Here is a 15,000-nt window from a genome sequence, read left to right as displayed (position 1 = left end):
CATCAACATTTGTAATAGAACAATAAATGAGAGAATAACAACTTAAAATCTAATTAAACCTGACTTATTGTTTATTTTGAGTTTTCTGCCTACGATACTGGCAATATTACGTCCCGCCCACCGATAGCTGTAACCTGACTGCACCACAGGCCTGTCAATCAAACAGACACGCCCCCAAAAACAGGTCTTCTTGAATCTTCTTTTCTAATGAATGAGGGATTATTTTCAGATGGACCTCCAGAAAACTAAGAAGAAGGAGTGACTTTAGCTAACAACACCGAGAGAACTGATGGACACATTTTATTCACTTTGGATTTGATGAGAGAAGTTGAATGGGAGTCTATGGAGCCGGAGGCTTTTTGGAGCCGACCTCTAGTGGCACTCGCTGGTATTGCAGCTGAAGACACATGCATTTTGCATTTTCTCTGCCCATTTTGAAATTAGAGAAAAGACTCTCTGCTCATTACAACTCATCACAAAGTTAACTGAATTTTAATGTGAAAATGACGTGAAAACAGCTTTTTGAAGGTGTTATCGATATTAACCAATCAGGTAAATGTTCACATGTCTGAATGTGTAGCTCATGAAAACTGCAGGTCACCTCTTGCTGTCTGTAAACACCGTCCTTGAAATGGATGGCCGGCACACACACACACACGCACACGCACGCACACACACACACACACACACACACACACACACACACACACACACTGAGGGTCCCTCAGATAGAATTGGAGGCTTCGGGCAGTGCATTATGGTCCGGTGTTTTTCTCACTCTCCGGTGCTGCGTGTGATGTGTTAGTGCTAAAAGGGTGTATATTAGTGTGTGTGTGTGTGTGTGTGTGTGTGTGTGTGTGTGTGTGTGTGTGTGTGTGTGTGTGTGTGTGTGTGTGTGTGTGTGTGTGTGTGTGTGTATCTGGGGTTGTGATGCAAGTTATTTAGTGTGTTAGTGTTGTGTGTTTATGTGTGTGTGTCTCCTGTCTCTCTTCATCTATTCAGAGCACAAAACTGAGCCACAGACAATTTGTGTGTGTGTGTGTGTGTGTGTGTGTGTGTGTGTGTGTGTGTGTGTGTGTGTGTGTGTGTGTGTGTGTGTGTGTGTGTGTGTGTGTGTGTGTGTGTGTGTGCGTGCGTGTGTGTGTGTGTGTGCGTGTGTGTGTGTGTGTGTGTATTTGTGTGTTGTTTGTAGGATTCGGTGTCACATTTTTCAAACAGCATAATATCTCCTTCAGGAACAAAACTCATAAAGCTAAAATGTCTTGTGTGTGTAGTCGGGCAGCAGGAGAGGAAGAGGTGGCGTAGGAGGAGGAGGAAGAGTAGGAGGAGGAAGAGGAGTCTCCTCTCTTTGTATCTAACATGAAATGACAGATTTGTGTCGTGTGTGTCTGTGTGTGTGTTTGTGTGTGTACACACCTGTGCTGACTCAGTTCATCATCACCTCTCCTCTTTAATCATGTTGTGCACCTGTTCTCGCTCTCTCGCTCGCTCGCCCGCCACCGTTCCAAGTCCCTCTATCACAATCATTTCCAAACTGGGGTGGGACCCCCTGAAAGGCATTCTGGGTAGTTTACCCCTCACAGCCTCTTCTGCTGGTGCGGAGAAAGATTGTTTGGTAATTTGAAGTATGGAAATATATCGTAAAGCATAGAGATATTTTGACAATATTGTTTTTACACATGGGTGACAAGCAGCTGCAATACCAGCGAGTGCCACTAGAGGTCGGCTCCAAAAAGCCTCCGGCTCCATAGACTCCCATTCAACTTCTCTCATCAAATCCAAAGTGAATAAAATGTGTCCATCAGTTATCTCGGTGTTGTTAGCTAAAGTCACTCCTTCTTCTTAGTTTTCTGGAGGTCCATCTGAAAATAATCCCTCATTCATTAGAAAAGAAGATTCAAGAAGACCTGTTTTTGGGGGCGTGTCTGTTTGATTGACAGGCCTGTGGTGCAGTCAGGTTACAGCTATCGGTGGGCGGGACGTAGTATCGTCAGGTTTCCAATCAGATCGGATTAACGGCTGAATTGATTAAAAAAATAAAAATTCAGTTAAACTCAATTTAATTTATGTCGTGCCAAATTACAACAAAAGTCTAAACTCTCACGTATAAAGTGAAAGTCAGCGGTTCAAGTACAAAACAAAAACAACATAACAGTAAAAATGTGAAACTAAAAGGACAAGCAGATCTACTCTGTTCTAGCTTTTCTGTGTTTATGTCAATGCGTGGTGCAGTAGCCATTTAGCCGTGAGGTGAAACATGCAAATGCAGAGAGAGCTGCAACACTAAATACACACAAACACACACAAATACACACACGGACCTAATGTGAAAGGGCAGCGTAAATAGAACAAAACTCAGAGCATATTTTTCCCCCCAAAAACGGCTGATGTCGAGTCAGAGAGAGCGCGAGTGGTCATGGAGGGCTGTCTTTGTGAGGACCTGCTGGAGGTTTTAATCCTGGGAGGGAGGACATATTGGGAATGTGAGGACATCCTGGGAAAGAGAGGACATTTTAGGGAAAGTTGGAGGGTTCAGATGTGGATTTAGGGTTTGGGGGAGAATCAGGTTCAGATCAGGGTTGGAGTTAGGCATCCAGTTGTCATGGTTACGGTTAGGGTGAGGAGCGAGGGAAAACATTATTTGTATGAGTGTCCTCACAGAGATAGAGACATTGTGTGAGTCGGGAGGCTGGTGTGTGTGTGTGTGTGTGTGTGTGTGTGTGTGTGTGTGTGTGTGTGTGTGTGTGTGTGTGTGTGTGTGTGTGTGTGTGTGTGTGTGTGTGTGTGTGTGTGTGTGTGTGTGTGTGTGTGTGTGTGTGTGTTGGGGTCTGGATGGGAGAGAGTCAGAGAGCATCACTGCTTTCACAACTCTTTAGCATCAAGCTTTGTTTTCAGGGTGTGTGTGTGTGTGTGTGTGTGTGTGTGTGTGTGTGTGTGTGTGTGTGTGTGTGTGTGTGTGTGTGTGTGTGTGTGTGTGTGTGTGTGTGTGTGTGTGTGTGTGTGTGTGTGTGTGTGTGTTTGATGCAGCCAGGCTGTTTTCTCTGCCTCTGTAACATCTCACTTACTTTATTCCTTCTGCTCTTAATTGACTTGAACATTCAACATAGAACACAAAGCAGAAGAACCGACCGTGTTTACAGACGTAAAAACAACCTTGTTCAACTTCAGGTCAACTTCTCTAAACGGAGTCCTTCGCTCCGTCCTGTTTGGGAACGTTTTTATCGTTTGACCCCCGTGATTATGAGACGACCCCCTTTTTCCAAGCTGAAGCCTTTTTTTTTTTTTCATTTAAATGTGGCATTAAGACTCACGACTCCTTTTGTCGTCTTGTCGTTTTGAGCTCATCGTCTGGCACTAACTTCTCGGCAGTTTCTCCTCGATTCGTTTCTCCTGTAAAGATTGTCGGGAGACGTCGTGAACTCGTTTTCAGATCTCTGTGAAAGCAAAAACACGACAGGAACTGGAAGCAGAAACCAAACCTGGTTGGAGCTGCTTGAATCTGAAATATGAGCACAACACGACCTTTTATATCGTAACGTCGGCGACCGTCGGCGACCGTCGACACTCAACGCTTTACGCTACCAGTTCCCACATCGTCCCATTCTCCTGAACGTGATAACTCAGGAACGCTTCAAGGAACTTTCTTCAAATTTGGTACAAACATTCTCTCAGACTCGGGGATAAAGTGATGCGATTTTGGAGGTCAAAGGTCACTGTTAACCCAAACAACATGTTTGCAACCATAACTCAATAATTCATACGAGATCCAGAGGAATTATGTAATAATACCTTTTTTAATTAGCCAGGTTTGTCCTGTTGAGATCACAGGATCTGTTTTCTAAGGGAAAGAGTGAATGTAAAAAACACTGAGATTAAAATAACAATAAGTTCCATTGGTTGTAAATCTTCCAGATGTGGATGAGCGTAGGCAGAAAGCAGCTGCAGTTATGTGACGTCATCCAGCGTCATTATTTCTGCTGCGGCAGGAAGAATAAATGAGTCTCATTGCTCGTTACACACGGAAAGGCTGTTTTTACGATGAGTAATAGACGTTTTATTTAGTCGTTGTTGTTGAATATTTTGACGTGTAAATAATTCACATGGGAGGTGTTTTTCTGGGGCGAGCCTCCATGCTGGTTCAGCAACATCAATGTGAAATGATTTGTTATTATTTCAGACAATGTGTGTTAGCCAGCGTCTGACCTACATACGTGTGTAAATAATGTACCGGCGAGAAGGTGTCGGTGAAATCTGAATACGATGAGTCAGCCGCTTGGTTCGGGGAGAACTCGGCTCTTCTATCTATCTCTGCAGGTCCAGTTAGCTTAGCGTCCGGCCTCAGGACCGTCCAGCCCAACACGGCATCGCCCGAAGTTTGGTGCCCGGCTCAAGGGTAGTCGTTTTGAAGTCAGGATGGGGGTCCAGTCTGGAGATCCAAACGAACTTGACTTCTGTAACTCAGGCACGACCTCCAGGACTTGTTAATGACTTGCGTGACTCATGTATGACTTGTGCAGTGACGACTTCAGACCAACCAGCAACCAGTGCTGACGTCCCCCGTTGGTGTGACCATATTTGGACGAGCTGGGGGAGGAGCCAGCGGTGGATCTGACCGATCTGATTTTCCAATCCGATACTACGTCCCGCCCACCGATAGCTGTAACCTGACTGCACCACAGGCCTGTCAATCAAACAGACACGCCCCCAAAAACAGGTCTTCTTGAATCTTCTTTTCTAATGAATGAGGGATTATTTTCAGATGGACCTCCAGAAAACTAAGAAGAAGGAGTGACTTTAGCTAACAACACCGAGATAACTGATGGACACATTTTATTCACTTTGGATTTGATTAGAGAAGTTGAATGGGAGTCTATGGAGCCGGAGGCTTTTTGGAGACGACCGCTAGCAGGCATTTTATTTTTTGCCAGAAGAGTGTTTTGGATTTTTTCCCTTTTTTCTGACCTTTTCGTGTTTGAACTTCGAGCTCTCTGAACCTTTTCTAGTTTTCTGGACTTTTTGACTTTTTAGGATTTGTGCTTTTTCTTGCAGACCCGACCCGCGTGACTCGGACACAACTTGCGTGATTTGCACACGACCATGAACCATCTAGGTGACACTGTTTATTTCTTCATCAGAAAAGTCCTCCGTGACTCATCCCAACCGCTGATGATTTTGGACCAAGTTACGCTCGTCAAATAGATTTCATGTGAACGTCCTGACGGTTCGGGCAGCGGTGCCTCGGAGCCAAAAACAAGTTAATTAAACCTGAGTAGAAGAAGTAAAAGTTAATCTGAAGCTGTGGTATTTATAGGACGGCGGAGCCTGCCAGTCAGCGCTCAGGTGTCGGGTCACTGATATCTGTTTGTTTTGCTTTTCAGCGGACTCAATCCTCGTCTAAAACCAACATATTAACACTGAGCTTAACTTTATTTATAGCTCACACTCGCTGTCACTCTTCACATGAGTCTTTCTCTCTTGAGCACTCAAAGTGGGGACATTTAAATTTAGATTTACTGTACAGGAAAAAAAGCAGTAAAAGTCTACAAAGTTGGAAAAAATGTCAGTTAATAATGAATAAATATATTTTGCACAGGTGTTCCTAATAAAGTGCTGGTTTGATTGAGCTCATCCAAATATGGTCCAACAAGTAAATGAAGTTCATCCAGGATAGTTTCTTAAGATAAATAATGAGAGAAAGACGACTTAATTAACCGTGCAAAGTTTATCAGAGCTAATTTTCTTTCAAAACCTTTTCTACGACCAAAGTAAAGACAGAAAACAAGTAATTTATTTAAGATGAACCATCTTTCTAACGCGATCTTTGACTCCTCGGTGAGCAGCAGCGCTAACGGTAAAGCTAACGATGCTCTCTTGTTATCTCTCCTCTCCCCCGCGGGTCTCTTTCTATGTGATTTATTCTCCGTGCACAAACAGCTCACTGTAAATAGAAGCTGTTAAGCCGCTCCGGCACTCCAGTTTTAATAGAGCCTGTGTTTGGTTATGTAATGATTAAATAGCTGACCCGGGCTTTTAATGGCCTCGTAAATCACCCGACGCGGCTTTTATCGTCTTGTAAAGCTCGAAAATCAGCCGGTCGTAGGTGGGCTCGGTCAACAGCCAAGGTCAAAGGTCGGGCTGCGGCGTGTTTACAGAGGCGGTCGTTTAAAAAGTTTGATCTTCAAACACCTGAGAGGTGAAATCTGCATCGTAAACGGCTCCTTTTTATTCATTAAATTAGACAATGCTGACTTTCTGTGTCTCTTGGAACGGCAGCTTCAAAAACCTGGAGCACCAATCTGTAGCCGGTGACCTCCGACCCCTGCCGAGTTCAGGACCCCACTCCCCCCTCCCCCGCTAACAGATGTCCAGGTGCTGTCTGGACAGGACAGGTGGACGCCTCGGTCCCGCTCTTTGATTTCTCTCGTATGTGGAGATAAAAAAAAAAAAACAATGTCCCGAATCTAAACTGAAACAATCTGCAGCACAAACACAGAAAATATCACGTAAACAAATACAAATCTAATAACTCTTCATTTTGAGGATTTTAACTCCGAAGTGTCAACAAAGAAACGCTGACTTAAACAAAATGAGAATAAGTTAACACTTAAAACCATCTTTGAATAAATCACTGCGAGTCAAACATCCAAAACTATTTGAATTATTTTGCAGGTTGCAATTAATTGACCACCACCTGCACAGAAACTGTAGCGCCGCTGCTAACTGCGTTGGAAGAAGCACTCTTCAGCACTTTTCTTCAGTTAAAATAGCAAACTATAACAATAAAAAAGAAAAAACTCAACGACAAGCAGAAGTTCTGCATTCAAAATCCTTCAAAATAAAAGATGATCGACCTTGGATTTCATCCGTGTGTGTGATGTCGTACGTATATTCTGTGCAGGAGAAGTTTGTCATCTATTTTTCTCCCTCGGCCTCATGTGAAGATGAAATTCATCTTTTTTTTTCTGCGTCTGTTTGCACAAAACACACGAAAACTGCAGAGACGAATTGCGTCCGTCCTCGTTAGTCGTGGACGAGACATTCCTCCCGCCGAGCGAAGACGGACGACGCGGCGCTGAGGAGGAATGAATGAGTGAAATGTCTGTCAGAGGGGCAGCAAACACATGAAACAAGCACCTGAACGCACCACGCTGGGCTTCAGTCTGAGAAAAACTAACATTGAACTCACCACAGACACTGGCCTGTCCTACAGACAGTGAACTCACCACAGACACTGGCCTGTCCCACAGACCATGGCCTGTCCCACAGACCATGAACTGAACTCACCACAGACACTGGCCTGTCCCACAGACCGTGAACTCACCACAGACACTGGCCTATCCCACAGACCGTGAACTCACCACAGACACTGGCCTATCCCACAGACCGTGAACTCACCACAGACACTGGCCTGTCCCACAGACCGTGAACTCACCACAGACACTTTCTCTTCTGCAGTTACATTAGTTATTTTCTTTTTTACATTCTGAACACGCTCGCTCCTTTTGTTGGATAAAAGTAATCAGATAACCTGCGTTTTTGATGTCCCTGAATGTATCGCGACGCCTTCAGCTCCTCTCCGGCCGCACAATAGAAACAGCTTATGAATAGAAATACATTTAAACGCCTCATTACGGATGTCAGCTGTCAGGAGGTTTTGGCCCAAGGCTGCGTTACATTATCCCGTTTTTGTGTGGCCCTCTTTTCACATGGAGGTGCGTGTCAGAGATTAGGTGTGTATTCATGTCTGTTTGGCTTCACCTTTGCGTGTGTGTGTGTGTGTGTGTGTGTGTGTGTGTGTGTGTGTGTGTGTGTGTGTGTGTGTGTGTGTGTGTGTGTGTGTGTGTGTGTGTGTGTGTGTGTGTGTGTGTGTGTGTGTGTGTGTGTGTGTGTGTGTGTCCAAGGCTGGCATTCGTCACAGAGGCTGCTCTCTGTTCCCAGACTCTGAATGTATTCATGAGTTAGCTGTTGACTCAGGTAGTTAGCTCACCTGTGCGCGCACACACACACACACACACACACACACACACACACACACACACACACACACACACACACACACACACACACACACACACACACACACCCGCTGTGTCTTTGTCCAGACAAATCGACTAAACCTGCCAGATTTCCCTCCTCAGTCCTCAGCAGAAAAACCTGTTTCCTATCCCTCCATCTCCCTCGTCCCTTTGTAAAGTTAAACTCCCATGATGCTTAGCAAACAGGGACCTTTGAAGTCACCTGGGATGAGGAGGAGGGAGGGGGGGGGATTTCCTAGCGTCTAGTTCGGGCCAGATCTCAAAGTGAACAGCGGGCACTTTTCCCGGCGGTGCGTTCGAAGCCTCTCTGTTTCCCGTCCGTTATGTAACTGATTCGGACTCATTCAGCCTTCGACGGTCGCCGACACCGTCACACAAACCGACGAAGCATCGCCAGGACAACGCTCACAAAACTCATATCTAAGTGGAAGAAGTGGTCTGAATCGTTTCCTTACAAGAGAACTGTGGTTGATCTGAAGCCTCGTTTATCTTCGTCTTCCTTCGGTGAAGCTACTTCGGTTTATTTTAGAGACATGAAAGCAAAGGCAGAAGTAGCTGATTCTGGTCCACATCGGGAGGAGGTGTGGGTGGACGATCCTCCTCTTCCATAGAGGAAAAACTCACATTACATTTCAACGAACTGTTGTTATTCAAATGACCACTAGAGGTCGCTTGACTTTAAAAACGTTAAGTACAACAGCCTAAAACCACAAACAAGATCTAACATGTTAATTAATGCTTTGTAGGGTAATTAGAAGCTCAATTCTTCTCTGCAAAAGTTTCCAACTATTCTTTAAAGTTGTACAATTTCGATAAGAATACATTTCTTGTGTTAACAGTAAAATAAATTTAAATAATGTCATATTTTTGATATTCTTTTGCAATTAAAGCTGCACTGTGTAAGATATTGTATAACAGTTTAAAAGGCTCATTTGTCGGAGGAAGGCGTGTTGAGAGTCTCCAGTGGATCCGATAAGCTCTGAGTGTGTAGTTTTTCACTGTAAAGACAGTTTACAGCCTGTTTTATGGACACATGCTGCATTTATTGAGTTATAAACTCCTATGTAGCTTTTTATTTCCTGCAGCTTTTCTTAACAGATAATTGGACGATATAAACCGGCTACAGGATGGTGCGGCTAAATCTGATAAGGTAATGGCTCTGAATGGTTGTTTCCTCTGGTTTTGAATTCAGCAGAAAGATGATATCAGCCTATCGGAGGGCAGCACGGTGGACCTGAGGAAGCCCGGAGAGGAAGAGGACGAGTACTCGGAGATGGCCGAAGAGGCGATGGACCCCGACAACTGCTTCCCCGACAGTAAGATCCACACGGTGTTGTTAGAAAGACTCTCGCTTATGAACGCACCATAAATTAGGCTAACCACATGCTCATTCCAGCTCAAACTTGTACGCAAAACACGAGTTTTCACCTGAAGAAGCTAAATTTGTCCGTTCCCTTTTTTTTTCTTTTACCTGCAATTAAGTAAACGTAAAAATCTGCGATAATTGATCAAAATATTTTTTGCTCTCATTATCTCCTGATGCTGTGAAGCTGCAGCCGCTTCAGATTCACAAATGTTTTCAGGAACCACGAGCTCCATCCCGCTTGCCCCAAAACCCTCAGGCTGATTTACGATGTTGTGCCGACTGACCCCGCTGAAGAGCAAACACCTCGTTTCCTTGCTGATTGAGCGGCTTTCTTGCGGGACGCAGCGAACATGTCCGTTTGTATCCGTCTCTATGCAGACGACTCCCCGCTGAGCATTACATTTAGAAAAAAAAAATTGAATTTTCTTCACGTGAAATTTGCACAATGTTTCATCGAGATGAGAACAAATGTTCATGTAGATATGTTCCTTTCCCTCCCGTGAGGATTTGTGCTTTAACAGTTCAGCCTCTCAGCGTTTATCGCTCGGTTTGTTTTTGTGATTATTGCCATAAAAAAAGGTTTGATTTCTGCTGCAGCTTTTCTCAAAGATTGCGATGTCATTCGCAGTTTTAAGTGAGTATTTTCCGTCCGTTACCGCCTGATTCATCAGAAGACATCGTTGTGTTTGTGAACGTTGAATTCAGACTTTAAAAGCTGAACATGGAACCTCGAACCAGCTGCAGGGTTTGAAGACGCGTCGCTGGTTTCAGGAACAACGAGCTCCATCCCGCCGCCCCAAAACTCTCACGCTGAGATTTATGATGTTGTGCCGACTGACCCCGGTGAAGAGCAAACACCTCCTTTCCTCCCTGACTCAGCCGCTCTCCTGCGGGAACACCACAGATTTGTCTTCAGCACAGTAACGTGGAGAGACGGAGTAAACTAAATCAAAGTGTTCCGGCTTTCAATTCAGCTTTTTCAACTGATATTTCTCGTGTGAGTCTCGGAGGTAATGTGAGGGCACAGAATCAGGTCAGCCAGCTGGAAAAACCCTCTGAAGAGCCAAAACAACAGAAAGCATCCCCAACATCTGCAGCGACTCCGAGGTGGAACGAACGTGTGCAGCGACTGAAACACGCAGCAGGACGGTTCACGTGTTTAATTACGAGTGTAGATTATAACAATTAAAACCCAAATACAGACAGATTTCCACCTGGATTTTATCCCGGCCATTTTTAAAAGCTTCTCACTTCTTCAATTTGTCTCTATAAAAAGCAAAACATGCAGCATCGACTCATGGATCTAATATTTGGGTTGTTTTTGGTAGATATAGATACAAATAAATGTTGATTTAATTAATCAGATGTCATCGATGAAGGTCGTTTTATACGTAGTGTGAACCGGTGACCTTATGTTTGTAAAAGTGGACTGAAAGCTTCCAGGACTGAAAAATGAGGCCGATGTGGAAGTCCACAATTTTATTCTCATTTCATATATTTTTATACTTGCAAATCTTTTTAATCTGGGAAAAAAAAACTTTCTAAAAACCCATCAGATTAAAACATGTTATAAAAAGATAATATGAATGTTTTTAAAGATATTAGACTGTATGTCATTATGTTTCATTGTCAGCTACCAAATAGGAAGAAACAAAACTTAAATACGAGACACCATTCAGTCCACAAACACAAAACCACACAACAGCAGCGAGGCCAGTCCCGATGGTCCCGGTGGTCCCAATGGTGGTCACGGTGGTCCCGATGGTGGTCACGGTGGTCCCGATGTTGGTCCCGATGGTCCCGGTGGTCCCAATGGTGGTCACAGTGGTCCTGATGTTGGTCCCGATGGTCCCGGTGGTCCCGATGGTCCCGATGGCCCCGGTGGTCCTGAGCTCGGCGTGGGACCTCGTTTTTCCGAGGCTCGCTCTCCATGGAAGCAGCGCCGCCTTGGTTCTCTACTTTGTGTGAAAGCGGCTGCCAAACAACAGATGTTGTATTAGCTTTGATTCATTTAGAAGATTGATGCATCCGTCGCCGCCGTCCCAACACGCCGCCCACTTCTCCCTGATTCAGCAGAGTCCTTCACAGCAGGCGGACGTTTGTCACCGGCTGGACTCGGATCGGCCGCCGCAGCGCTGCCGGAGGAGGGTGGACATGAGACATGAAGGAAGTCTTCCCGCCCGCCGTAGTTTGTGTCAGCGTCTGAATTTAGTGGCTGAAATATGAGTTTAGAGGAGGAGAGGAGAGGCAAACAGAACGACAGACGAGGCGAAAGGAAAGGAAGGAGACAAAAGGAACCGAGGAAGAGGAGGGAAGACGATGACACTCTGGAGTGATAGACATCCAGAGAAAAGGAAGACGAAGAGGAAAATAAATCAAAAGATAATGAAAAAGGAGGAGAGACGCATTAGTAAGAAATAAATAAGAGAAAGAAAACAAGAACATTTTGTGGAATGAAGACAGAAGAGAAGACGAAGAGGAGGAGGAACGAGGCTGAGACGACGATGATGATGATGATGATGGACTTTGACCTCGTGACCTTTTGACCTCGCTAGCATCGACAGATTCTGGGGACAAACAGATTTTGACCTCCGGCGTGTCGCCGGCGCCGCCGCCGGGCCTCCCTCCTGACTCAGCTCAGTCCGCTCACTCTGGACCAGAACCACCAGCGTGCTGACACAGCACTGCATCACTTTGTCTTAACGTGTGTGTGTGTGTGTGTGTGTGTGTGTGTGTGTGTGTGTGTGTGTGTGTGTGTGTGTGTGTGTGTGTGTGTGTGTGTGTGTGTGTGTGTGTGTGTGTGTGTGTGTGTGTGTGTGTGTGTGTGTGTGGAAGCCGTGGTTCCTGCAAGTCGACCAGCTGCTGCAGAAGTAGGCCAGAAAAATGACTAACAGCAGCAGGCAGCCACCAGCTGTGTGTGTGTGTGTGTTTTATTTGTGTGTGAATACGAGGAAGTTTGCATTACAGTGTGTGTGTGTGTGTGTGTGTGTGTGTGTGTGTGTGTGTGTGTGTGTGTGTGTGTGTGTGTGTGTGTGTGTGTGTGTGGCCATCTGGACCTTCAGGACAATAGCAGGGTCACGAGATGTTTGCCGATCGGTGCATCCGGTCTGCGTTAACGTTTCCATGGCGACGAACGTTTCCAGTCACGGTCGAACCGTCTCGATTGTTTTTGTTTTATCATCAAACCGGAGATCAAAAAGTTTTCCTCCCATGATGCAACTGCTGCTGATATGAACGATTGTGTTCCTATGTGTCTTTATATATATCTGTGTGTGTGTGTGTGTGTGTGTGTGTGTGTGTGTGTGTGTGTGTGTGTGTGTGTGTGTGTGTGTGTGTGTGTGTGTGTGTGTGTGTGTGGTCCTCCATGCTGTGATTACAAAGCGCCCCCCCCCCCCCACACACACACACACACACACACCGGCTGTCAGTAAGACGGAGTGTGTGTGTCGTCCTGAATGGCGACGCTCCCCCGCCGCTAATTATTCATCACGCAGGAGGAAAGGTCAGTCGAAACGGAAAAAAAAGAAAAAGAACAGCTCAGCGAGCGACGTTAACGAGGCGGTAAAAGAAACTCTTCAGATGACTGAAGGTCGACGGTTTCGCTTTTACACTTCCCGCTTTTTTTTTTACCTGAAGAAAACAAACAAAGAAGCGGCGCCGACGGGTCCAGAAGATGTTCTTGACCCGTGAAGGACCGGAGGAGGTCTGGAGACGCTCTTTTATTTCAGAAACATATCACATATTTGCGGTCTGAAAGCAGTTTAGCCTTTTTTTTTTTTTGCACAAACTGAAAGCTGAGCGTGCCGACTGCTCGTAGAGGAGCGCCGGTCCGCAGTGTACCAACATATTTAATCATCTCAGTCTGGAAAATGAAACAGTCTCATCAGAGTTTTGTGGGGGTGTCGTGTCCGTAACTTTTGCGCAAACCGGTCTCCCTTGCTGCAGAGTCACATTACTGTGATCGATTTTCCCAGCATGCCCTCGTATTTCCCAGCATGCCCTCTCTCTTTTGGAACTATTGCGAACAGTGACTGGTAGTAAACACGTCTTAAATTTCCCCAAGTCCCCATTTCAGTATTTATTTACACCACATACTGCATCTTATTCTTACAGGAATCATACAAAAAGTCAACACATCTTTTTGTTTGTACACCGAATGTGTCGAACATCCGACATCAAGTTGCAGCTCGGACGGTTTTCAACCCACAAACACACCGAGGAACCGGAGGAGACACTTCCTGCTCTGTTATCTCCACTCGTCCACAAACACACTCACACATTATCATTTGAATGCAGAAAAACATATTAGCTGAAATATAAAAATCCACCGACTGATTGGAGATCCTCTCTCACACACACACACACACACACACACACACACACACACACACACACACACACACACACACACACACACACACACACACACACACACACACATACGTCCGTGCAGGCAGATTAGCCGCCCCATTAGTCCTCTAAATGCCAACTCATTGGTTAATGTTGTGATGCCACGCAGCACGCGATCCACAGCGAATATCCGAGTGTGTTTCCGCCTCAGCGGACGTTTACCGCCCCGACGTCACTGAAAAGGTCTCAGGTGTGATTCCCGCAGCAGACTGCCAGAGTGCCCCTGAGCAGGACGCAGACGTGTTGATCACACACTCCTCTGAACGTGACCTCGGATACCTGAACGGACAGAAATTAGAGGAGCTTTCAGTTCTGTTAAAAGAAAGCACAAAATAGAAACAATAATAGAAGAAATAACAACGTGATGGATTTATTTATTGACCACGAATTCAGAGCGTTTTATTTTGAGGACCCAAAACAGAAGATTATATTCAAAATAAAATCCTCTAGAAAGAAGTGTGAATTCATTTTGATCATGATTTTATTTTATTAAATATAAAACTCAACTTTCCTACCAACTCTGCTATTTTTTTCTTTTGTTTCAATAAAAGAAAAAGTTATTCATTTCTTTTTTATTTCATAAACAGGAGAGGAGGATGCTTGTCATTTAAAATGTGCATACTTTTTTCTAACAAAATAAACATGCAGTTTATCGATTATTATAATTTAAACTGTACGTTTTTTGTTAATAGTCATTTTTTTAGCTCCAGTGTTTGCAAATGTTGATATCGTGTCCATTTTAATGTCCAGTTTGATGTTAGAAAAAAGTGAACGAGTAAAAATGTAAGAAAAAGTTCTTACTAAATATATTTAAAAAATATAAAGTTTGTCCTGCTGGTCACAAAAAAAGCCATCATATGGTCGTTAAACGTGGAAAAGTGGCGGGAAAGGAGGTTTCAGTTGAGGATCCTTTCAAAATAAGACCTTAAGAAAGTTTGTATTTGTTAGTCGCCATGGAGACGAGAGGCAACGAAGGGGATGAATGCAGTCGCCTGGCGGGGAACCGTTCGGACACGTTTTCTGAGTTGCGTTCGATAACGGATCGATCGGCACGACGGAGGACGCGTCAGGTGATGTAATGAGGCGTTCAAGAGCTGCGTTCAATAAGAGTTTATAGCAGCAGAAGAGTTTATTAAGGCTGCCTTCGGTGTGTGTGTGTGTGTGTGTGTGTGTGTGTGTGTGTGTGTG

General features: G+C 44.8%; 1 protein-coding gene across 1 annotated transcript in view; it reads left to right on the top strand.

Moving 5' to 3' along the window:
- The window catches only part of LOC138625745 (sodium channel protein type 2 subunit alpha-like), a 68,648-nt gene that overhangs the window by 29,901 nt on the left and 23,747 nt on the right, over nt 1-15,000 (top strand). Inside the window, exon 11 of the mRNA XM_069706876.1 lies at nt 9,229-9,352. Coding sequence (XP_069562977.1) covers nt 9,229-9,352 — 124 coding nt within the window. The remainder of the gene's footprint in view (nt 1-9,228; nt 9,353-15,000) is intronic.

The sequence above is a fragment of the Brachyistius frenatus genome, unplaced genomic scaffold (genome assembly GCF_029030835.1).
Source record: "Brachyistius frenatus isolate BFR_SWC_R1_liver_20210118 unplaced genomic scaffold, ASM2903083v1 Contig_65, whole genome shotgun sequence".
NCBI classification, from domain to species: domain Eukaryota; kingdom Metazoa; phylum Chordata; class Actinopteri; family Embiotocidae; genus Brachyistius; species Brachyistius frenatus.
This window is presented reverse-complemented; position numbering and strand designations above follow the sequence as displayed.